General features: G+C 37.6%; 2 protein-coding genes across 2 annotated transcripts in view; both read left to right on the plus strand.

Moving 5' to 3' along the window:
- Window positions 1-2,876, plus strand: part of LOC140381031 (glutamine-dependent NAD(+) synthetase-like) — a 32,934-nt gene extending 30,058 nt beyond the window's left edge. The window contains exons 18-21 of the mRNA XM_072465046.1: window positions 987-1,056; window positions 1,143-1,271; window positions 2,080-2,256; window positions 2,826-2,876. Coding sequence (XP_072321147.1) covers window positions 987-1,056; window positions 1,143-1,271; window positions 2,080-2,256; window positions 2,826-2,861 — 412 coding nt within the window. The 3' untranslated portion in view covers window positions 2,862-2,876. The remainder of the gene's footprint in view (window positions 1-986; window positions 1,057-1,142; window positions 1,272-2,079; window positions 2,257-2,825) is intronic.
- A 4,245-nt stretch (window positions 2,877-7,121) lies between these two features.
- Window positions 7,122-25,653, plus strand: part of tpcn2 (two pore segment channel 2) — a 35,973-nt gene continuing 17,441 nt past the window's right edge. Inside the window, exons 1-7 of the mRNA XM_072465233.1 lie at window positions 7,122-7,339; window positions 15,176-15,231; window positions 18,609-18,685; window positions 19,698-19,875; window positions 20,738-20,854; window positions 20,942-21,048; window positions 22,145-22,217. Coding sequence (XP_072321334.1) covers window positions 7,153-7,339; window positions 15,176-15,231; window positions 18,609-18,685; window positions 19,698-19,875; window positions 20,738-20,854; window positions 20,942-21,048; window positions 22,145-22,217 — 795 coding nt within the window. The 5' untranslated portion in view covers window positions 7,122-7,152. The remainder of the gene's footprint in view (window positions 7,340-15,175; window positions 15,232-18,608; window positions 18,686-19,697; window positions 19,876-20,737; window positions 20,855-20,941; window positions 21,049-22,144; window positions 22,218-25,653) is intronic.

A 25,653-nucleotide genomic window follows, 5' to 3' on the forward strand; every position in this document is an offset into this window, starting at 1 on the left:
CTGTCTTATCACAAAATCTTGGCAATGATTTCCAAAGAAAACGATGTATTTAGACATTTTTATAGCAATTGTTGACGACATGACAGATATAGTTACTTTACTGAACAGAAGTGAAATCCAAAATACTCGAGATAAACCTTTACGTCGTCCTTGTGTTTCTCCCCACACTTCACGCCATTGTACGTGACTCACTGTCTTGTTTTTGAAGCCATTTTGGCAAAAGATGGAAAAAGTATAAAATCAATCAGGGGTGTTCAATATTTAGTGGATAACTCAAAAGTGGGAAAAAAAAACAGCAACAGCCTCCCGCTTAAAATGCCTATCATACTGAGCTTAACTCCAATGTGCTGAATGGATTAAATAATCTCACTTCACCGACCAACTCATAACACAAATTAGCACTCCATGTTGTTCAATGACTGTATTTCTAACTAACATCTAATCATAAACATGAACAGAGCCTTAGCTACAAAGACATGTCTCTAAAAGATAAGTTTTTAATCCGTTTGTTGAAACTCTTCACTTCTCTGCAAATGCTCAGTTAGGGCTAAACCTGCAAACCTCTTCAATCCTCAGTGTGGTTTGGGTTCAGATCCATGTGTTTGAGGCTGTGTGGTCCTCAGAGCACATGTGCAGACCTCTAAAAGAAGCTGCTGTCCGCTCTGGTTCTAAAAGCTCATGTTGGAGAGCGGAGCATGAACGGACCTCTGAACACGGCTGCGGGAGAAGAAGAACTAAGCTTCTCGCGCAGTACCTGTAGTGGCCACTAAAAGACACCGTGAGTTCTAGCCACTCTTCAGCAGCAGAAGTGGGGGGGAAACTGGCTTATTTGGATTTATTTCAGAACAATTATATATACTTGTGACACACTGTAATTTTAGCTGGTCAATCACTGCTTGCCTTGATTGCCCTGATCACACAATGTTGAAGTAAATAAATTAAATTAGACAGTTTTTCATGTGTTATAGATATATTCTTCTTCACAGAATCCTGGCGGCGCCTCCCACAGCTGAACTGGAGCCACTGACAGATGGACAAGTGTCTCAAACAGATGAAGTAAAACCAACTAAAACCAAACTTTTTGAAAATATTGGTTTATATGGTTTTAAAAGATGACTCTTCCTCATCTGTCCTGTCTCCAGGCCGACATGGGGATGACTTACAAAGAGCTGTCTGTGATCGGGCGACTCAGGAAGATCTCCAAGTGTGGGCCGTTCAGTATGTTCTGTAAACTCATTCACATGTGGAAGGACACGCTTTCACCAGCAGAGGTCAGTGAAGAGCTCAGACCAGAGAAATGCTGATAAAATGAACTGTCACCTGCATTTTAGGACTGGAGGGGTTCAAATGTCAATGATTGTACAGAAATATAGTTGTAATTGTAAATTATGATTATGATAAAATAATCATAAACACCAGTTCTATGGAGGGTTTTTAAGACAACGTATGTTTAAATTATGTTTCAAATGTAAATTGAATTTGTGTTTTACAAGTCTATTTACTAAGACATGTTTTATTTAATTAGAAATGGTTGAAAAATTTAAAACACATTTTAACAATACATTAATTCAGCTGTTTATAATTGTTTTAGTAAATGCATTTTTGAAAACAGTTTTAAGTTCTCATTTCAGATTAAAACCAAATTCAACAACACTGTGTTTCGAACATTTTCATTGTCAAAGTTAATTGATTATAAGTTGACATGAAATAAAGGCAAGAGATATTGTTTAAAAAATATATTTTTTGCATTATTTCTCTAACTATATTCAGACGATGTTTTAACAAAGCATCAGGAATGTGTCTGTAAATGGGACAAAATGTGAATGAAACATGAAAGGCAGAAATATCACTTTGTTCCCTTGTTTGGGAGATTACACTAGTCTCTTTTTGAGCTAATTTATAATCATTTTTTACAGAAGATATACTTGATATTTAAACTTTGCATCTAAAATAAATAATGACATAAAACCAGAACAGAGCTGGGCAGGACCATAGAGAACTCTGGATAAGTAAAGAATAAAAGTAGAAAGTAATAAGGCAGTAAGTATTTCACTTTCAAATGGGTCCATTCGTCTCCAGGTGTCCGAGAAGGTGAAGCGTTTCTTCAGGATGTACTCCGTGAACCGTCACAAAATGACCACGGTGACGCCTTCGTACCACGCCGAGGTCTACAGCCCCGACGACAACCGCTTCGACCTGCGCCAGTTCCTCTACAACACGCGCTGGAGCTGGCAGTTCAGGGCCATCGACGAGCAGGTACGGACCAATAGGAACCGGCTTTACATTCTGCTCACTCACCATAATATCACCATAATATCACCATAATATCACATGTACACACAAAGACTAATGGTAATATCACATGTATTTAAAGACAATGACTGTAATTTAAGGTTGTCCAAAAATCATATATTAATTGAAACTAGATACTCATTTTACTGAGTATCGATACAAAATTTGACTTTTTCCTCAACAGTTTTAGAATGTTTTTAGCTTTTTCAGAAGAACTAGTAAAAGTGCACAATGTTTAATGCTATTATTTTGTCTTATAAGATTCAGAAAAAGCTCAAATCATTGTAGAACTGTTCAAGAAAAGTCAAACGTCCTTTTTGTAAAGTATCTAAAGTTTTGTCTAGTTCAGTGTCTGATTTTTGATACTTTTGACTTCACTATATTACATCTGCTTGTATCAACTTTGTATTTAAGATTGAAAATACTTTTGAGTTTAGAGTTCCACAACAGCTACACTTTGAGACCAAGGGAAAAAATATTGAACATAAACACATTTATTAGTCGGTTTATTTTGCTTTATTTTCTCTCACCAGGTGTCTCAAATCTCCCCCAAAGAACAAAATGAATGAACCAGTGTGTGTAAAGGCTTTAAACACTCATTACGGCCTCAGGAATAATCACATTAGCCTTTCTTTGTAATGTGAATGAGCGCCACGTGTTTGGGTTTGAGTTGTTCTTGTTTCTTCTGTTAATGAAGACGGTACGGTGGTTTGTGTTTCCGATGTGAAAACCTCAGAGCAGGAAAAGCCTTCCAAAGTGTCACGGTTTTACCTCCACTTCCTGGAACTGTCCTGCGCGACTCTTTTCAGTTCACCTGCAGATTAGACCACAACAATCTGCTGTGAATTCTTCTTCTTCTTCTTCTTCCTCTTCCTCTTCCTCTTCCTCTTCCTCCTCCTCCTCCTCCTCTGTGGTTCTCTTTCCTTGGCCTGGATTAACTTGTAGCGTCCAAAGCCCTAAACTCAACCAAATTAAAGTTGGAGTTGCTCATTTTCAAACTGTGAAATAAAGAAAGTATTTAAACCATTCTTGGCTCTGACAATTCTTTTCACATGTATTGATTTTTTTGTCTTTTATGGCCGCGTGGCTCTTTCGTACACGTTTGAAAAGATAAAATGTTAAATAACTGGATGAAGCCTGCGTGTGGAGGGCTGATTTTACAATACACTTTGGGGGAAAACAGAAATTACTCATTAAGAATTATTAACTGTATTAACTGTTCCTAAACCCAAACACCTAAACTTACCACAATTGTAAATGAATATATCGACAGAATTGCTACTACTCATTTTCTTCCTGTAATACGATTAGGAGTAGTAATAGTAAAAAAGATACTGATATAGTTGAAGTGAAAGGTTTTTGTTCTGACTGTGTAGCTTAGTTTAAATCTCCATAGCAATAATTATTTTTTTTTAAGTAGTATATTGTCAGTTCAATCACAACAACCATATTTCTAAAGTATTGATTATTATTGTGAAGAGGTTATAATGGCTATATCTTGAAGCATTGGGCTTAAACTGGCTGTTTCTGCAAAGTAATCACAAATGTCCTTGTGAATAATGGGCACTTTGACATGACTTTGACCCTCAGGAATGCACAGACACTTCTCCATTCTTCTACAAACCTCTTCTCTACCATTTTGAAGTGCTGTTTTTAGTCTGATCTTACTCAGCGTGTGGTTTCTGCTTTAAAATGACAATAACATTACAATTTACTTTACTTTTATCATGGGGCTTTGTTTTTTGCTGGCATGTTTCAAGCTTCAATAAATGAAACGGGCTCAAATACTCGTCTTCACCTGTGTAGATTTGTAAAGGTGTTTTCAAGTTTGACACAAGAGACGCAACTCTTTCACAATTTCTTTTGTCTTGAGGTAAGCGACGTTCACTTAAGATGTCAATTCCTCAGTTGAGAACACAATTTGCCAAGAGTAAAGCAACGCAAACGTGACAGAAACTTGCCTGACATGTACTGAAATGTATCGAGAAGGTGATGAAGAATAGCTGCAGGTTATGGTGCTTACTGTGGTACATATTTAACAAAGGTTTGTACACTCTTTGAGAGGAAGCGGCTTGTGTGACGTTTGAAGCGTTTGCGTGGTTTCGTGTTCTCATACTTCACACCACGTACCTCCTCCAAATATTTCACTTTCAACGTTTGTCAAGACTAAAACTAATACAATTTTGTCGCTAAACTAATTGCATATGCTCCAAGTACTACAAGGAAAAGCCACCATATTACCACAGTTTTACACAGTTAAAAGTAGTACCCTATATGTTTTCCTCAAGTAGACTTGCACTGCACTTGTGATACATTTACTTTCACATTTTTAAGTGAATCTGAATTTCTGTCCATAAGTGTAAGCATGAGTTTCATTTTAAGTTCATCTCTAATGTGTTTCATTGCAGGTTTTCTAGCACTTGTATCTTATATTTGGAAGAATAAACATCATCAACGCTCTACTTTTTCCTAGCAACGCCCTCATTTCATTGTACTTTTCAGACATCGTTTACAAGCTAGACGCGTTTCGTAGTCCGGCCGCGTCTGTATCAATGTAACGGTCAGAAATAACTCTAAACTGTAAATGTAAAGTGAAGCGAGACCTTCTTTGGACGTCTACCAAAGAAGATGGCAAGGGCTGAAGAGGCTTTTTACCGTCTTTGTGAATGCTTCTCCTGCTCTCTCCTGTAACCTGAGCTCATCCCAAGTAAAACCTCCTTCAATCCGCCTGCCTGTGCCTGCATAATTGTCTACTTCTTCAAGAACCGTTACTTCACCCACTAAATCTAAGTCGTGTCCCAAATCAATGGCCCACAAAACCATGTCAAGTCCCAATGTTTTGAAGAATCATGGCCTGAGAAAACTTTTATGGTTTCAAAAAAGGCTAAATTACCCACACAATCTGATCTAGGCCTCGGAACAAAATAATGTTAAGCAGTCCAGTGCCAAGGAAATGATCATTGTTTTGTGTAACGCCTTAGAACTTAGACGTCTATGACTAATTTTTACAATTATATTTCATTAAACATGACTTGCTTTTTTTGTCCCGGTTTGACCATTTTGTAACGTTTATAATTGTACTTCTTGGTTGGACACGAGCAGCAAACGTGACATAGGTAGAATTAATGCCGCAGCTGTTACCTAGCAACCATACTGTAAACAATAACATTTATGACACAATAACACCATATCACACCTTTGGTCGAATGATTCTTTGAACTGTCACAAAAGTGTGTCAGTTCAGTGTAAACCGTCTGTTTTCAACGGCACGGCGCACATTTATGACATCACAGAGGGATTCAGCTCTACTTCCTGTAATTTCAAACTCTTATTTCTCAAAATGTCAGTTCTACACCACCAAACTAAGTTATAATTAGAAAAAAAGTAGACAGTCACATTAAATACGCAACAACAGATTGCCTAATGAACATTACTTGGACATTGTCAGCTGCTACAATCAGTCAGCCATTGACTAAAAATATTGACTGACTCAAAATATGGTAAATATTACTCAGTTAGACATTGCATAAGATACTGACTAAATTTAAACTTGTGGACGACTCCAAAAGAAATGGCTATAACACCTTAATGAGATTTAATAAAGCTTAAATGTTGTAGTTGATTGAATAAAGCAGGACTCTCGCTCAGATCTGAATGTGATTGGTCAGAGTTATTTCCTGTTATTGCTCTTTAAAGCTAATGTCGTTATTGGTCCTGTGACTCCACTCTACTAAAGGTTTTGGAAAATATTGAAAAATGACAAAAAGAACAGTCATGATTTCATTTCCTCAGATTAAGCGATTGTCGATTTTCTTAGATTTTCTTTAGTCTCATTGAAAACAAATACAGTGTCTTTCGAAGATTTTCCGTGTGAGGTGCACCGTGCAACCAAGTCTCAGCCGAGTTTAAGTCCCAAATCAGTGGCTCACAATTACAAGTCAAGTCCCAAGTCTTATGCTTTGAGCTTAGAGTCCCTTCTTGTCTTTAGGTTTATTGCAAATGGTCATATTTGGTCTCTTTAAAAAAAAAAACTTTGCATGGAAGTTTTACTAAACGTATGTTAATACAACACGTACGGACTAAACCCAGACTTCCACAGATTGCCTTCTTCCGAGTTGTGCAAATTTCTAACTTTTTGGTTTATATTTCACAAACTTAACATGGAAAGTTGACCTGGTTTAGCATAATTCAGATCTGGAACAGTCCTTTTACAGACCTGGTTTAGGCCCAATTTAAATCTGTTTGCTTGATCTCCTATTTTAGACCTGGTTTAGGTCTAAATAGACCTGGAATAGTCTCATCACAGACCTGGTTTAGGCCTAATTTCGTTTAGTATGAAAAAACATCTGTTATAACAACAGAAAAAAACATTTCCATGCAGAGGAGCAGGAGGACGAGTCAGGTTTGTGAAGATGCAAGCCCATCCACAGTAACAAGGCAGGTTTTTCCAAGTTTTCAGTGCAATAAAAAAGAAAGAAAAAGCTTTCAAGTATATTTAGTTAAGAGTTCTGTGTTCAGAAAAGTTGGCCAAACAACCTTAACTCCTATAAAATGCCAATAAACTTCTTACAGGACATTTTTTCTTGTCATTTCTCTGTTTACTGCGTCTTATCTGGGCAGTTTGCGGCGCAGTCCTGGGTTTGGGCGGAGCTTGGTCAGTGACAGGCCCGCGTGGGAGGAGCGCACGCGCGACTTCCTAAAAACACACGCGCACTTAAAAAAAAAAAACCCTGTTGCGTGATTTCCAATGCTCACGACTCGCTCCGAGCCGTCAGCTGACCGCCCGCGTCCCGCACAACTCCGAACCTCGCCCGCCTCCGCCGCGGAGACGTCGCCTCTGCCGCGCGGGGTTCGCTCTGGATGGAGACGGAGCGCTTGTTGGCGGAGTCGGGGTCAGTGAACGGGGACGCCGGGCCGGACTACGGGGGATCCTGGTCGGGCTCGGAGCGCGGAGCGAGCCCTGGCTGGAGGAGGTGGAGGAGGAGGAGGAGGAGGCGCCTGTCGTTCCCCGGAGCCTGGAACCCGTGCGGCTTCTCCGGCAGCACAGGTGAGGCACGGACACTTCCGCGAGCCGGTTCTGGCGGAGTAATACGCGCTGTGCGTAATTTGGCACACGAAGTCGTATAATAATAAGTTTCTCTGTTGGTTTTACGCACGGTTTTCCTTTGATTTTCTTGACCCTTGACTTGCTGACCGCCACATTTCCTGCATTTTAGGTGTTTTTAAAGGTGCAGTGTGTAACTTTTCTGGTGGCGGATCTGTTTGTCGTCGTGGAGATGTTATTCCATGTCGTTCACTGGCCTTCAAATCAGGAAAAATCTGTTTCTTTGCTTGTTCCTGCTTTCCTATTGCTTTTCTTGACTTGCGTACAACCATAACTCATGCATTTTAGTGATTTTAAAGGTGCATTGAGTAACTTTTCTTGTGGGGTATCTGTTTACCTTCACGAAAATCAGTTTCTTTGTTGATTTTACGCACTTTTGTCCCTGTTTTTTCTTTTTATTCTCCTGTTTGTCAAACTAAATGGTGGGCTGTGGCTGTGACTTGCCAAAACAACCTCCAAGAATAGTGTTTAGTTTGTTCATCTAAAGATTCACCTGGTCAGTGTTTCCCAACCAGAGGTACCAGGTCCTGTGGGGGGTAAACAAGGACTCTCCACCACATTTCCTGTGTTTTAGAACATGTTAAAGGTGTAATGTGTCGGATCTGTGGAGAGGTGACGGAGTGCGTGTTTTTCTATATGTTTGGGCGACAAAAACGCCTGTAATGGAGAAAATGATGCCTCCGTGGACGTGTTTGTCGCACCGAGTGGAAAGTTGAAAGTAAAATTTGAAACAGCAGGATTGGTTGATGGTCACATGAGACACGAGTTCAGGCAGGTTAGTTTTGCTTTTGTCATGCAGTTCACCGCCTCACCACCCACACATAAAGGCACTTTTGAGCTAAACCGATTGTATTTTCTCTAGTTTATATCAAATATCTATGAAAAATAATGTATTGCCAGGGGGTCAAGGATGTCAAGATGATTGGGTTAATCGATAGCTGTGATCATTTAGGTTACAAGATAATTGTAAGAACTGAAAATAATGATAATCATGACAATTTTAGAAGCAAAATTAAGTGGTTTTGTTTCAATCTATAGTTAAAAAATACACCTTTATCTGGCAGTTTTTGTCACATTTAGACCGTTCAATTTCTTAAAGCTGCTCACAAACTTGAGAAATAGTAATGTGTCAGATGTCAAAAATGTTTTAAATCGCTTGTTTTTTTTGTCACTTTTATTGTAATTGGACATTATTGCATTCCTGTTCTAGGTTTCAGATGACACCATAACAATTTAAGGCCAATTATATTTAATATAGATGATTATTATTTGAAAATGGGCTGTAATTGCAACAAAATTCCATCCTTTTGTTGTTGGATAGTTGGATAGTTGTACGGTACATTGTCAGCCGTAGACCAAAAATATAGGCCGACTAGTAATATGTCACCTAAATATTACTCAATTACGTTAACTTAAGATACTGACTGTGAGAACGAAGAAACAGGAACTTATGGGCAACTGCAAAAGAACCCGATACATCACCTTAATGACATTTAATAATACGAAGTTTAAAGGTTGTAGTTGATTGAATAAAGCAGATCTGAACGTAATTGGTCGGAACTGTCTCTTGTTATTGACATTTAAAGCTAATTTAGTTACTGGTCCTGTGACTTCACTCTGGAAATGTCAGGGGAAGGTGCACATTTAAGACAAGACACTGAAGACAAAACTCTTCTTTTTTTTTGGTCAGTTTTCTCTCTGGACATAAAGGCATTCATCTGGAAATAAAACTGTCCAATCTGCTTCTGATTCGTTTTTATTATTTTATTTTATTTAATCCATTTCATCCATCAATTTCTCTCAGACTTTGGCTGTTTTCTTAAAAAGCATTTTTATACTTCAGGAACATAAAGATCAGCACTTATGCTCCAACGCACGCCAATCTTTACAATCTTGGACATAACAAGATTTTGACAGAACGCACAGAAGGATTTGTTGTTATCTAATTCCAAGCCTGATTCATCAAAGTTTTAAATCTAAAAAAATTAAAAATCAAATATATATACATTTTTAATTTTCTGTCCGATCAATGAGAAATCCAAAATCCCCTGTGTAATTTTTGTGTGTCTAATACGTGAACAAAATGAATAAAGTAATTTAAACCTGCTCTTTCAATTTTTCATTTTGAAATGAGTGCAATTTTGGCCGTTTTTACAATTTAAAATGCCTTATTTCTAAATTAAAATACATACAGTGTTTTTCTTACTTGTCTTTCCTCTTCACCTGCAGCGTCTTGCCTTAAGTAAAATGATCAGATTTCATTCTTCTGAGCTGTTACAAACCACTCACTTTTACTGATTAGCTTTTTACCTGTTGAATAAAACGCATCATTGACGCTTTTAAAACTACTACTACTTGATCAAAAATGTATCAATTCCACGCCCCTGAATTTTTGTCTTGTCCAATCCGTCTTTATATCGGTTTGATCCCAGACTGGGTTCATCTACACATTTAAACAACCAGATAAGAAGAATAATGAGAAATGTATGTATTTTCAGAGTAACTGTAGTATTTTAAAGACAAAAGTACAATGCTTTTAAAAATATTTTGCTTTTTCTCTTTCGTTTTTTGTTTTCGCCTCATTCGTTTGCCTCTTTTTTGCATCATTTTCATTGTCAAAAGTGTAAACAACCAGCAATAAATCAGATTTAAGACCTGGATAGTCATATTCATCATTTTAATATTATGACTTAGTTCCATGTAAACAACTTGAATAGACTTGCAGGAAATTTGTTCACTATTATTCTAAATGTACCACTAATGACCTTTTTTCTCTGTCAATCTGTTCTTTTAAGACTTTGCACATTAAAAATATGTAATATTTCATTATTTATTGGTAATTTCTGGGGCAACGATCACTCTGATATTGTGGCTTTAAAATGGTGATTTCCCTTTCGTTGAGTGGACTTTATGGTCTCCGCCCGTCCCATTGGGGAAACGGCTCTTGTAACTGAGCTCTCCCTTTGGATAGACTAAAGTCTGTGAACGTGAATCATCTTTTTCCTTCCAGAATCTTCCCACACCCACATTATGTTTTCCAAAAGGCAGGACCGGTTTAGCGCGGCCCGAATGCGCAGTCACAACTTTATCTGTCTTTTAAATACCAGGAAGTGGAAGAAGTACTTCATTTCATTACTTCAACAAAAGTACAGATAGGATTTTTCTTTTTTTTTTTTAAATGATTTTTTGTCATTATAGGCAACTTTCTAGGTTATTTTTCTCTGTAAACCCAGTTTGTTCAAAGGGAACTAAAATAAGTCAGGTAGGATCTCTCCATAAGCGAGCTAAAAAACAAACCCCTCAGCCATTTCAGCAGCTCTAAAACCTTTACTTTTCAATCCAGTCCAAAAAAAGTACAAATACATGCACTCTAATGTAGTGAAGTAAAAATATCTGCTGTAAAAGGTGCGATGCCTGAAAGCACTTTTACTTTTGTACATTTTTACTTTCCTCCACTGACGCTGGGGTGGAAGATCTCGACATTTGTTTGCTTTATTTGTTGGGACTATGGACACATTCATGAATTGTACAGAAGAAAATGTTAAAAAGTGCACATTTCATTACACTTACAGCTTGTTATTAAGAGCAGCTCACTAAAATATGCAATATAATTCAAAAACATTAGATGGTTTCCTGAAATAACAAAATGTGTTTAAAAATACTCGTGACACGTTTTGCAGTAAACTGTTCAGAACATCACACTTAGCGTTTGTCTCTTTTTGAAGAATTCTTTTTATTATTTTTGTAATATCTACCACCTTTTATTATACACTATACTTAAAGAGCCTAACTAACTAAATTGGAGTTAACTAACTAAATTGGAGTTAAGATAAATGGATTTAAGATTTTGCTAAAAAAAAAAAAACATTTTTTAAAAAATGTATCCCGGTACAGGTAATTATTATTATTATTTTTTGTGTATAATTGTTCTTCCTGTATGTAATTGATGACATCACACTAGGAAAGCTTAGCTTGCAACCGCTGGAACAAAACATTTCTCAACACTATTGTCAATTGTTTTTAATTTGACAAATAGAAATAAATGAGAGCACCTTTATTTTGTTGAATTATTGTTTAGAGGGTCAAAAAAAGCTGTTTCTTTTGTGTAAATGTTGTATAAACTTGGATGGAATTAGCATCCCTGGTGTGACATTTTCGACAGAATTTTCAATAATTTTTTCACAAATACCTTCTCGATTGGTGTAAAACTATTATTATTAATATGTACAACAGGTATAAATACACCAAATAAAGTCAAAATTAGAAAATCATAAAAACCTGTCACACACCCTTTAATGTTGATGTGTCCAAATCTCAAAATATGATCGCTTTATGACAGTAAAACGTGTAATACTTTATTATAGATGATGAACCTTTAGTGATATAATTAATGTCATTTTACAAAGCCTCAGAATTAATCAAATCCCATTCAACTATGTTTACATTCACACCAAAAATCTGTTCATAATCTGATTTGTGGAGTTTTCAGATTAATGAAATGTCACAGAAACATTTACAGCTGATGTGAGTCGAGGATAATTGTGCAAAAAAAGGGCAAACTAATGTGACAAAGACAAAGAGGAGGACTAAGAGTTATTTTACAAAGTGTTTACTTCCTGTTCAGTCTAAAAATCTTCTATGTATCAGATTTTTTTTTTTTTTTACCGTCCCTGTAAATTAAATCCACTGTGTAAAAGCGGTTGTACTTTAGAACTCCACAAACTTGTTCTGAAATGTTCCGGATTCTTGTCATTGTTTTAGTCGCACACGTTACTCGCAGTCGCTCAGCGTTTCACACTCCAGGACCGGGTTTAAAATGTGGAATTTTAACAAATTATTGCGATTAAAACATGAATCGCAAATATAATCAGTCAAAATCGTTCAGCTTTAGCGAAGAAAACCATTGCTACGTCTATAATAGTTTATAAAGCCTAGTTTAGCTACAGCTGTAAGTGGAACAATGCATGGGCTGTATATTCACTATTATTATTACTATTGATCTGTTCCTGTCAAAGTTGTGAGAATACTTTGAAAGGATTGTTTTCTGTTGGAAATAGGGATGCAACAAGTGACTCGATTAATCGCAAAATTGCAATTTCATTCAAATGATTTGAAATGCCTGTAAATGTATGTATGTGTATTTGATGAAAACACTCTTAAGTTCATGAACGTGCTCCACCAGGATGCTCAAACGGATTCACTTCAGCTTCATCTGGGGCGAATTTAGGAAAAATGGTTTGTGTTCTAATCGATTAATCAAAAGAATAATCACTAGGCTAATGGATTAGCAAAACGAATGTTAGACATCGTCAAAAGCACCTCATTTTTTAAAAATATTTATATTTATTTAATTATTTATTATTAATATATTGTTTTTTTGTTTGTTTTTGATACAAATAATATTTGCAGAATATTATATTCTGCATTTTTATTCATTTACTTATTGTCAATATTATTAGCACAATTACTATCATTTGTTTTAATCTGATTGTTTTTTATTTAATTAATCATTTGTTTTGCTCTCATCTCTTCCTCCTCCTTCTCCTCCTTTTCCTCCTCCTTCCTCCATCAAACACTCAGAGAAACGAAATCTTGATCAATGCAAAGTAATAAGTTGATTTCTGACCTTTTCTGGTTCTAAGTCTTTGAATAAACTTGACTTCGCTCACAAGTGTTTCAAGGTCTTTTTGAAAACACTTCTGACGCACCGTAATAGTATTGAAGTTTTTGCTCAAATATTGACCACATTCCCCTTGGTATTAGTTTATATTATTGTCTAATTGGATTGTTTCCCAGCTTCCATTCTGAACCTCATCTAATTCACGCCAACTTTATTATGTGACAAGTAAAAATGTATGAAAACGACATCATTTTGTTTGATTAAGGCTTGTCAGAAAAATGTGTCATACTTTCTGTAAATTGCGTCTCTCTCTCTTACTCTCCAACTTTACTTCACAAACCGTGACGCCGCTGATGTTAAACGGCATAAAGTGGCGTCTTACCTCACAATGACACAGAGCGAAACATGACACAGAGTCAGCGCTGGAGGTTTGTGTGAACGTTTAGTCTGTGGTCAGGGATGAGTCAGTCGCACAAAACGCTGAAGGGCGTGTGCGCTCGTCTCTGCTGCAGCGCAACCGCTAAACAGAACGTTTATGACGGGGCAATGAAGTGTTGAGGAAAGACTGCGTGAGAAACCACAGAGAAACTGAATATGTCTGCTTATTGTTTTAGACATAGATGGGTTTTACTATTTATGTATTCACGTAGAAATGCAAACGTGCAACTACATAGGGCTGCACGATTTGGGAAAAGTATTGAATTGCCATTTTTCTGACAAGAATTTGCGATTTAGATTTGCAATTCATGTTTTAAAAAACATAGGATTCTGGTCAAAGTTCACATTTAAAGTGACATGAGAGGTTTTTATGATTTCCTAATTTGACTTTATTAAGGTATTTATCATTTATCATTATCATTTATCTGTACATATAAATGATAGTAAATAGTATTGTATAAGTATTTGTGGCCAAAACGCTGAAAAATCTTGAAATATTACAGGAAGTGGCGTCAAACTAGGGATACTAGGGAAGTGTAGGCATAATTTACACAATTAAACAACTTTTTTGACTCTCTAAACATTAATACAACAAAATAAAGTTGCTCTCATCTATTTTTATTTGTCAAATTGAAAAAGTTACATTAGATGAGTTTTCTGGGTGTGATGTCACCAATTACAAACAGTAAAATAAAAAGTGAAATTATAAACCTAAAAAAAATGCTATTCTGTGATACATTTTTTAGAATAATGTTTAGGAAAAGTCTAAATATATTAACTGCATTTTAGTTCAATGAGTCGTCTGACCTGTAGTTAAGTCTTTTTGTCAATTTAAACGCAAATTGACAAAAAGACTTAACTAGACCTTTTGAGCTGACAAACTACTGAAAGACTTGTATGTATTTCAGAGCGTGTTTGTACAGATCTAAGCTATAGTTGGCAGTTTTTGTGCAGAATTAGGCTGGATGTTTTTTGTTTGTGGAGGGAAATTGCGGTACTTTTTTTTTTTATTGCGATCAATCTTGCTTTATTTTATTTTATCTTTATTTTTTCCCTCTATTCCTTATTATGATATGACGAGTTTTTGGTTATAAGAGTTTTGTTTATAAGAGTTCTTCTATTAAGAGTGTTTTTTAAACTTCCTATAAGTTATCTGTCCTTTTCCTTTACCTGAAATAATGAAATTTCCCCATGTGTGGACAATAAAGGAATATCTTATCTTATCATTGTATCCTTGTGTTTTCTTGGCTTTCCCCAGGAAAGACCCAGCAGCTCTCAGTGAAACCGGTTTGACTAATGACGCGTTAAATAAATGTCAACACTATTAAGTACGGTCTGTGTTATCTTGCAGACTGCACCATGAGCTAGTCCTGGTCTATTCCTGGTCTGGTCCTGTTCTAGTCCTGGTCTAGTCCTGGTCTAGTCCTGGTTTGGTCCTGGTCTAGTCCTGGTCTGGTCCTGGTCTAGTCCTGGTCTAGTCCTGGTTTGGTCCTGGTCTAGTCCTGGTTTGGTCCTGGTCTAGTCCTGGTCTGGTCCTGGTCTGGTCCTGGTTTGGTCCTGGTCTAGTCCTGGTTTGGTCCTGGTCTACTCCTGGTTTGGTCCTGGTCTAGTCCTGGTCTAGTCCTGGTCTGGTCCTGGTCTGGTCCTGGTCTAGTCCTGGTCTAGTCCTGGCCTTGGTCTCCAGATGAACCTAAACCAGCGCATTTGGTCCTTTTTTGCAGGAGACGAGGAGCTGTACATTCAACAGGCCGTCGTGTTCATAGAAGATGCCATTCAGGTAATGTGCAAGTTCTATGTTCTTTTGACTATTTTTGCTTCAATTTTAATCCATGTTTACACCTAATATTAGCAAAAAAAAAGTTGGCTCTGCAAGGACAATCTTTTATGTTATACAATGAGTTTAAATGCACAATAAAGTCCAGATAAAACTAACTTTTCAGGCTGGGACCTTAAAAATACTGACACTGTAAGTGGAAAAACAAGTTAAATCAAGTTTAATGTTGTTTATATTAAATGTATTTAATATGTATTTAATAAATTACTTTTTTTTTCAAATAAAATGTTTTAGATGAAGTACAATGTGATTATTTTAAAATCATATCCAGTTCAGTCCCTTATCACTTTGGGAACCGCAGAGATAAAGTTAATGTTTGGTGCATTGGACGTCATTTTAAGTAAACTTTGGAAAACCGCATTCACGAATCGCAACCATTTTATGAAAAAAATGTTATTTTAATCGAAATGGTCAGTATTTTTGTTATACACTTATACTCGTTTTTAAACAGAAAATGTATTATTTGCCAGAAATGTTGTTTTGTCAAATAACTGTCTATAAAAAAGCAAATAATGGAATGAGAAAAGCTAATCTAACTAAAATGTGACAAAAATCTAGAGTAGAAGTAGCAGCCCCTGTAAAAATAGTAATTTATAGGACTTTTTATTTTATTTTTTGCTGAGAGCTAGATAGATTGTTTTTGAATGACTGCTCTGCAAGTCGAATTAGCTTAACCTTCAGTCAATATTAGTCTTTCTTCTGTAAACGGAAGCATTGACAGACGCACTCTATTTAGCTTCAAACTTTGAGACGAGTTAAATTCACGCTATTTAATGAATTTGCTTTTTTGTCACAATGTGCCGAAGGGTTTAGTTCAGTTTAGTTTGTCGTTTGCAGTTAAAAAGCACATTGGAAAGACGAGAAAAGCTCAAAGTGCAAAGCAAAACGTCAAAAACAACAACAGGAACAAACAATGGACACAAAACACAAAGTATCAAAAGAAATCTGACACTGTGAAAGCAAACGACGAGTATAAATACTTTTGAGGTCAATGTGATAAAATATGATCGTTGATAGACGAAGGTTTCAATGTTACAAAAACATTGTGAGACTGATGGAGGCCAAAGATAAAAGATACTAAATAATAATCTTGCTGAATGACAATAGCAACAATGAAAGCAGGGTAAATAAATACAAATACAGAATATAATAGTAATAAAAAATATAGCCGCAAGCGGCAATGATCGGCCCTCGCCACGCCGCCGCCACGCCGCAAGAGGAGGGGGCGCTAACGCGCCCCAATTGTCCTTTTATTATGCCTACTGCTGAATCTGTGACGCTGTCACATCTTCTCCCCTTTGTTTTACCATCAACAAGCAATTTTATTTTGAATTCTTGGCAAAATGTGCGGCTTTGCCGCACAGACACCGTGACTCTTTGAATAAAAATGTGGATAACTTTTGATGGTCCACCCCTGAAGATGAGTCTCACCAAATTTCAGGTTAATAGGGCTGACGCCCTAAGAGGAGTTTGTGAAAGTCTAAAGTGTAAACATGTTCTGGCGATTTCCCCATTGGAATAACATGGAAGGTTTCGGTCATCGTTACGGCAAAGCCATAACAATTATGACATGGGTCTCATTGACTTTTTTGATGGGGATGCCAAAATTGAGTTGTGTGTCAAATTTCATATAATTTTGCAAAACTAAATATTTAAGATAAGATATAAGATAACCTCCATATAAAATCTGTAGGGGGCGCTGTGGCTCCAAATTAATTTATTTCACTTCAAGTAGGTTTAGGGCAAAGAGTTTAACAACTGATTCTAATTTGACACAATTCGGACTTTATCTGCGCAAACGGCAGAAATGTTAAATTTGGGAGATTTCTGAAATTCTTGCTACAGTTTGCGGCTTCGCCGCACAGAGACCGTGAGAGGTATCAATGTAATTTGGATAACTTTTGATGTCCCACTCCTCAGTAGCATTTTCACCAAATTTCAGCTTTTTAGGGCCAACGCCCTGGGAGGAGTTCGTAAAAGTACGACGTTTGGAAAAACTCCGAAGTCATGTTTAGCCATTTTTGAAGCAATATGGCCGACATTTGGTTGGGCGGACGGCGTTGCCGTGATAATATTTTTTACTTCTCTTGTCACCATCTACCTCTGCGCCAAATTTCATGATTCTACAATCAGATTTTTTTTGGGTCATTTCCCATCTCTCAATGCATTTTTGGTACATTTGGGGGCGCTGACGCGCCAATTTTTTTATTTTAGAAAAGGGAAATAGCCAGAATGTAGAGAGGCACGATTTTTAGAGGTGTGCAAATTTTTGTGACTTTTCGTCAATGTTCACTGGGTGAAAAATAGGGGGGTTGGTCCCGAGAAGAAGAAAGAATAATATTCCGATGCGAAAACAATGTTTCCCATTTTTCAAATATCATAAACTATACATTTTCGGAAAGCGCTCGCGCTTTCCTACCTCATGGTGTGGGTCCCTGGTCACTGACGGGTACTTTCGTTAAATTTTGAGTGGGCTCCGCCCACTTTGTGTTTTTGGCCCTCTATACAGTAATAATGTTCAATTTTTGCATTACATGCCCTCAATGTAAAATGCTCGTTTAGTGCGCACTTTTGCACGGGCTTCGCCCGTTTACAACGGTAATGTTCCATTTTCCTACTATCAATTAGTATGCACGGGGCGTGCATGAGTGAAGGAGTGCGTTTGTGAGTGTTTGGAAGTGGGCGAGCGCTTCGCGCTCGATTTCGTGCGCACTACGTGCGCACTTTCGCAGCCGTGCTTCGCACGGCCTTACGAGATTAATAGGCCTCTCGCCAGCTTGTGGCGCTCGGGCCTAATAATAATCGCGCTATTGATGACAATAGCAACAATGAAAATAAGAAAATAAATAAAGATGCAGAATATAATAATAATAAAATAACAATAATAATAATTGTGCTAATATTAATGACAATAGCAACAATGAAAAAAGGGTAAATACATTCAAATCCAGCATATAATAAACAATAACATAATAATAATTGTGCAAATATCAATGACAATAGCAACAATAAGTAAATAAATAAAAATGCTGAATATAAGTTTTTTTGTGTGTTTTTTAACTCAAAAACATAAAAACATCAGGTTAGGGGGTAACTACAACTGAATCTTTTTAAATTAAAAAAAAAAAACATAATATAATATAAATCTATAATATAAAAATAGTTACGGGCGGGTGACAAAAAGGTATAGATCAATGTGTATCGTCTCGAAGATGATTATCCTGATGAAAATACTGTATGTTTGCAATTCATCAGAAATGTGCTTAAACAACACTTTATTAATGTGTGTATTATTTTTAAATGTGTTTGTGTCTTTTTAGTATCGCTCCATATACCATCGCGTGGACTCTCGCTCGCTCCGTCTCTACAGATGTTATTACTCCAGGTTCTGCCAATGGTGCGTTTGACTCTAATGCTCTGCTGGTTCTACATATCTGTAACAAGTTATTTCCCCTTGAGGAGGAATAGACAAAGTTGCCCTGCAGCATTTTCTTCATTTACCTTTTACGTTGTGAGTTATCTCGACTCTGCAGCGACATCTTTAAAAACAGAAATACTTTGAGCACTGAAGTGGTGCAGTGGTGTTTGTCTGAAGGAGCCGTGCTTTTACTGTGGTGAAGTTATAGCCTAAAATAATAGCTAAGAATATAATTAATAATTATAAGTTGTAATCCAAATAATTTGTTTGCATCATTTCAATGTTAGGTAAGAGATCTTTAGTCGCTGAACTACTATGAAAATAAAACGGTAAGTCCTAGTTTGAACTACCGGTAATCCCTGTCCGGTCCAGGGTTGGGAAGAATACTTTGATAATGCTCTTAATTACAGATTGGGGGGGATCAAATACTGCGATGTATCCGTTAGTTAGGAAAATGTCAAAAAATTAAACATAAATCAATGCTATTCCTTAACAGTCAAGAGAACATAATTCAACTTAAAATATAAAACGACACAGAAACGTCTCTCCCTTGGCTTGCAAGGGAGAGAAAGGCAAGTCAAGTTTCTCCCTCTTACAAGTGCTTTTATTTCACATTTCACACATAATAGGCGGGTCACTTTTCTCATTGGTTAACTCAACATCCAGCATTTATTTTTACAACTGTCTTGGTATTTTCCTTAGAGATTTTTTCTTAGAGCTGTGTGAAAGAGAACACTTTCACACAGCCGTTTTTCACACATGCCGTTTTTCTCTTAGACTAATGATGCAGATAACATATATCACACAAATATAGTCATATTATCATAATGCAGATAATATATATCACACCAATATAATCATATATTTACATTTTATTACAGAAACTCTCTTCTAAAAAACAACCAATGGAAAAGTGCCAGAATACAGTTCCTCAGAGTTAGTATTCTGAGGTGGTCTATATGTATTTAGTTACTCCCGTGTCTTGCTGCAGGGGGCTCGGTCTGACCATCATGGCCGTGCTGCTGTTGGCGTTTGTGGAGCGCCCCTCGTCCCTCTCGGTCTCGTCGGACCCGCGGCACCGCCTCCCGGCGTGGCAGCCGCCCTGTGGCTTCACCGAGAGCATCGAGATGGTCTGTCTGCTCATCTTCACCCTGGACCTGGCCACCAAGGTAAAGGCTTTAGGACTTGAAGCAGAGCTGTACGTGTGAAGCGGGGCCCGGCTTCAGGTAACGCCATGACGCCATGTTGGGAATGCTGTTCGATTGACATAATAAACTTTACAATTTAGACTGTAATCAACTTACAATTTAGACTGTTTCTATTACTTTTACAACAGTTCTCTCATCAAAAACATACCTGGAGTTGCATTTAGCTTAATCTAAACGTGTTTCTTTAATCCTGTTTACGAGGTTGTCTTCTCTGCACCTCAGAAAACACTTGGTTTCAAATTTCACAGATTTGTAATTTCTAAAGTAGAAATACGGAGGTTCCCAGTGCTGTTTTGAAGACTATAAATCATCGCCAGATTCGTTCTGAACATTTCTGCTGTAAAATCGTATCCATTATGTCTGCCTTACATTAGCATGTCGGGAGCAAGTGCTAACACCAAATCCTGATGAGGGAACTACAGAAATGAATCTGTAGTTTTCAATACATGCATCAGATTATTTTCTAAAACTGGAGATTCCAAAGTAAAGATACTCAAGAGCGTGTTTAAAGGTCAATAACGATACAAATGATGCACAATCACATCACCAGAAAATTACAACGTGCACCTTTTTAAAGGACACTGATTATGATGAAGAGTTTGTCACCTGCTTGTATCCATGGAGATGCTATTGCTTTGCCTGGAATGTTCCACAGTATGGCATTAAACACGTCTGTCTCAATGGAGAGACAAGCTTGATAGTTTAATTTCCAGACAAAGCAATAATATCTACATATTGACGAGCAGAGAAGTTACACAGTGCTCCTTTTAAATGTTGTGGACAATGTGTGAGGGTAATATCCTGTTTTTAATGTACACTTTAGAGTTACCTGATTGGCTGGGAGGAGTTCAGGAAGAACAAATGGCTGATTAGTTACACTGTGGTCATCACCATCTCCGTGATCGACTGGGTGTTGTCCGTCAGCATGGTTTGTGACGAGGTGGGCGTTCACTTCACAGAACTTTATGTATTTCTGGTGCTGAAACGGCATTTCTCATTACTGATCCACCTACGGTTCCCTGTTTAGAGACTGAGGGTGCGTCGACTCTTTCGTCCATTTTTCCTGCTGCAGAACTCGTCTTTGATGAAGAAAACTCTCAAATGTATCAAGAGGACACTGCCGGAAATAGCCAGGTACAAATTTGGTGATTTTGTAACGTGATGATTTTTGTTTTTCCTGTTGTACGGTGAACGTCACTATGTAAGTATCTAAGTTTAGCACATTTTCTTTTTATGAAGGTAAATGCAAAAACAAAAACACAGAATGCTACTTAATCTGCAAAAAATCTTCTCTGAGCCATGTTCCCCTTTCATTTGTCTGAGCAAACACACTTAATGTCCGGATCATCACACCTGGATCACACCCGGATCACACCCGGATCAGACCAATTTACATGGCTTTTTAAAAGAATTACAGCAGTAAATTCGGTTTATGTTTAATTAAGATCTTAGTCCACTACGCCAGGTTGTCTAGCTCTTTTTTCGCCTTAGGAAAGATTTCTAATTGCCTTCTAATTAAGAAATCCTGGATAGTTTTTAAATGTTCAACAAAATAGATTGAATTTCCTATAATCTGGGGAATTTTAGATCAACAAATCAAAATGTTACAGTAGTCACATTCCTCCACACAAACGTTACAAAGTGCTACTTTCTTCCAAGATTCAAATGGAGCCGTTGTTTATTATCTCTGTGCTCTCTGTGCTCTCTGCTCTCTGTGAAATATGCAGTGTAATTTACGCTATTAAATCTAGAGATGTGTTAGCTCATAGATGTTTATGTTCCTAACTCCTTGAATAACAGGCCAATCAACCCAAAATAAATCAATGAACGAAGCATGAAACACAGTTAATCTGAGATAAAAGAAGTTCTAATTGCTCTAAACGCCAGATGGACAATGAGCTCCTTGTCGCACATGTGTCACAGAAATAAACAAGTCTGATTGCACGATTCTGTCTGAGTTTGGCCTGAGCTAACAGACAGATCTTCTGTGTAGAACATATAAAGAGAATCAGGCCCGATCCCAGAAACCGTCCATATAAAGTGTAATGATAAAGACAGTCTGCACCCGTTGACTCGACTCAAAATGGATTTAATTTATGTAAAGGCTTTGTTTTTCCCACTTGTTATTTCTCCTTCATTTGAATCACAACTTCCTCTTTACATTTGATCCTGATGAGTCAGAGTCCTCTTCCTCCTCTGACTCTGTTGTTCTCATTTGTCTCGTCTCCAGTGTGATCCTGCTGCTGGCTCTGCACCTCTGTCTCTTCACCATGATCGGGATGTTGCTGTTCGTCAAAACTGAGGTTAGCCACGCCTCTTTAACGCCGAACACCACTGCACCGCCCACACACTGGACACGCCCCCTTATCTAAACTTGCTCTTGTCCTAAACCTCTTGCATACGTTTGGTTCAAGTTCTAGAATTACAGAATACAGACGCCATAGTTTCAGATGGCGGGATGTTTTGAAATCCACAAATGTTAAATTTAATAGTTTTCGTCCTCAAAAGTTCTATAGTGCAGCAACTAAAATGAATAACAATAATAAAATACAAATATAGCCGCAAGCGGCAATGATCGGCCCTCGCCACGCCGCCGCCACACCGCCGCCACGCCGCAAGAGGAGGGGGCGCTAACGCGCCCCAATTGTCCTTTTATTACGCCTACTGCTGAATCTGTGACGCTGTCACATCTTCTCCCCTTTGTTTTACCATCAAAAAGCAATTTTATTTTGAATTCTTGGCAAAATGTGCGGCTTTGCCGCACAGACACCGTGACTCTTTGAATGAAAATGTGGATAACTTTTGATGGTCCTGAAGATGAGTCTCACCAAATTTCAGGTTAATAGGGCTGACGCCCTGGGAGGAGTTTGTGAAAGTCTAAAGTGTAAACATGTTCTGGCGATTTCCCCATTGGAATAACATGAAAGGTTTCGGTCATCGTTACGGCAACGCCATAACAATTATGACATGGGTCTCATTGACTTTTTTGATGGGGATGCTAAAATTGAGTTGTGTGTCAAATTTCATATAATTTCGCAAAACTAAACATTTAACCTCCATATAAAATCTGTAGGGGGCGCTGTGGCGCCAAATGAATTTATTTCACTTCAAGTAGGTTTAGGGCAAAGAGTTTAACAACTGATTCTAATTTGACGCAATTCGGACTTTGTCTGCGCAAACGGCAGAAATTTTAAATATGGGAGATTTCTGAAATTCTAGCTACAGTTTGCGGCTTCGCCGCACAGAGACCGTGAGAGGTATCAATATAATTTGGATAACTTTTGATGTCCCACTCCTCAGTAGCATTTTCACCAAATTTCAGCTTTTTAGGGCCAACGCCCTGGGAGGAGTTCGTAAAAGTACGACGTTTGGAAAAACTCCGAAGTCATGTTTAGCCATTTTTGAAGCAATGTGGCCGACATTTGGTTGGGCGGACGGCGTTGCCGTAATAATATTTTTTACTTCTCTTGTCACCATCTACCTCTGCGCCAAATTTCATGATTCTACGATCAGATTTTTTTTGGGTCATTTCCCATCTCTCAATGCATTTTTGGTACATTTGGGGGCGCTGACACGCCAATTTTTTTTATTTTAGAAAAGGGAAATAGCCAGAATGTAGAGAGGCACGATTTTTAGAGGTGTGAACATTTTTGTGACTTTTCGTCAATGTTCACTGGGTGAAAAATAGGGGGGTTGGTCCCGAGAAGAAGAAGAAAGAATAATATTCCGATGCGAAAACAATGTTTCCCATTTTTCAAATATCATAAACTATACATTTTCGGAAAGCGCTCGCGCTTTCCTACCTCATGGTGTGGGTCCCTGGTCACTGACGGGTACTTTCGTTAATTTTGAGTGGGCTCCGCCCACTTTGTGTTTTTGGCCCTCTATACAGTAATAATGTTCAATTTTTGCATTACATGCTTATATGCACGGAACATGCAAGAGATGGCGAACGTATTCGTGAGCTACTTATCTCAATGTAAAATGCTCGTTTAGTGCGCACTTTTGCACGGGCTTCGCCCGTTTACAACGGTAATGTTCCATTTTCCTACTACTAATTAGTATGCACGGGGCGTGCATGAGTGAAGGAGTGCGTTAGTGAGTGTTTGGAAGTGGGCGAGCGCTTCGCGCTCGATTTCGTGCGCACTATGTGCGCACTTTCGCAGCCGTGCTTCGCACGGCCTTACGAGATTAATAGGCCTCTCGCCAGCTTGTGGCGCTCGGGCCTAATAATAAAAACTATGAGACAATAAAAGGCATAAAATAAGGTGTTTGAAATAAGAAAAAATAACTTTGACTCTTTAACTCTTTTAACAAAGTTTTCCTTGGTAGTGTCACAAAATGATTCGGTAAATTATACAAAATCACTACTCATGGCGATATCAATACTGTATCTCCTAATTTAGTATCAGGATATTTTGATATTTTAATAGTTGTCGGAGAACACAACAGACTGAACTTTGTAACTCTAAAGCAGTGGTCCCCAAACTACGGCCCGTTGGGTCTTTATATATATTTATATCCCCTTCCTTTCTTTCTCATTCCATCTACTGTCTAATAAAGCCTACGGCAAAAAAAACTAATTTCTTATATATAAGAAATTAGTTTTTTTTGCCGTAGGCTTTATTAAAAAACTAATTTCTTATATATATATATATATATATATATATATAAGAAATTAGTTTTTTTTGCCGTAGGCTTTATTAGACAGTAGATGGAATGAGAAAGAAAGGAAGGGGAATGATGACAGAGAAAGAAGAACATGCAGCAAATGTTGGAGTCGGGATTCAAACTCATGATACTGTGGCTGGCCGTTCATTTTACCTTTCGCCTGTAATGCCCACATTTCCCCAAGAGATGGCAATGTTCCCTCTAAGTGCGCACTGCTCGCACTTAGTGCGCGCACAAGAAAATCTATGGCTCGCAGAAAACAAAATTCACCACAAACGGCCACCGGGCCCAATCAAGCAGGAATCGCAAATGTTTGACACACTGAAGAACTTGTGGACAGTAGAAGACTCTTGTGGACAGTAGAAGACAGTAGATAATTAATAATTATTTAATGCATCTGGAAAACAATTTGTACATTGAGCCTGTTGCTTTGTTATAAGTTACAGGTCAAATCTTGCATGTAATTGATAGTAATTCATTAGTTCACACAAACACACCATATTTTCCTGGCCCGGCCCCTCGGCCAAATTTTTGAACCCAATGTGACCCTCTAGTCAAAACGTTTGGGCACCACTGCTCTAAAGGGATGATTTGTGATAGAAAATATTGAAATATGACACACGCACAGAGATTAAACGCACAACTCTTTATTTGAGAAATGTAAACTGCTCGTCTTCTTCTTTTTAAAATAACCAGGTATAAATTATGAAAATGTATTGCTCTCTTAGACAGACTTTGCACAAAACTTTAACCTTGAGCAGTACAAGGATGTGGCACTTTGGTGATAATTGTCTCTACTTGTTCCTGGCAGACTCGTGTTAAGAAATGTAATATCAAAAGCCTAACGAGTTGTCGTGTCAGTGAATGTCCACAAATAAATCCCTCAGTTACTTGGAAATATAAGGTTTATTTAGTGCGCTACACGTACTATTGATTACTACGAGTATCTATTTTTATTCATTAATTTCGGTTACTAATACTTTTGACAACCCTAACTTCGATATGCCTCACCTAACGCTCATTGCTGCAGAAAAAAGGACCAGGGACAATCAAATGAATAAACCGTAG

The sequence above is a fragment of the Eucyclogobius newberryi genome, unplaced genomic scaffold, assembly GCF_026437365.1.
Source record: "Eucyclogobius newberryi isolate DKJ021-1_F unplaced genomic scaffold, fEucNew1.0.hap1 SCAF_5, whole genome shotgun sequence".
Classification (NCBI taxonomy): Eukaryota; Metazoa; Chordata; class Actinopteri; order Gobiiformes; family Gobiidae; genus Eucyclogobius; species Eucyclogobius newberryi.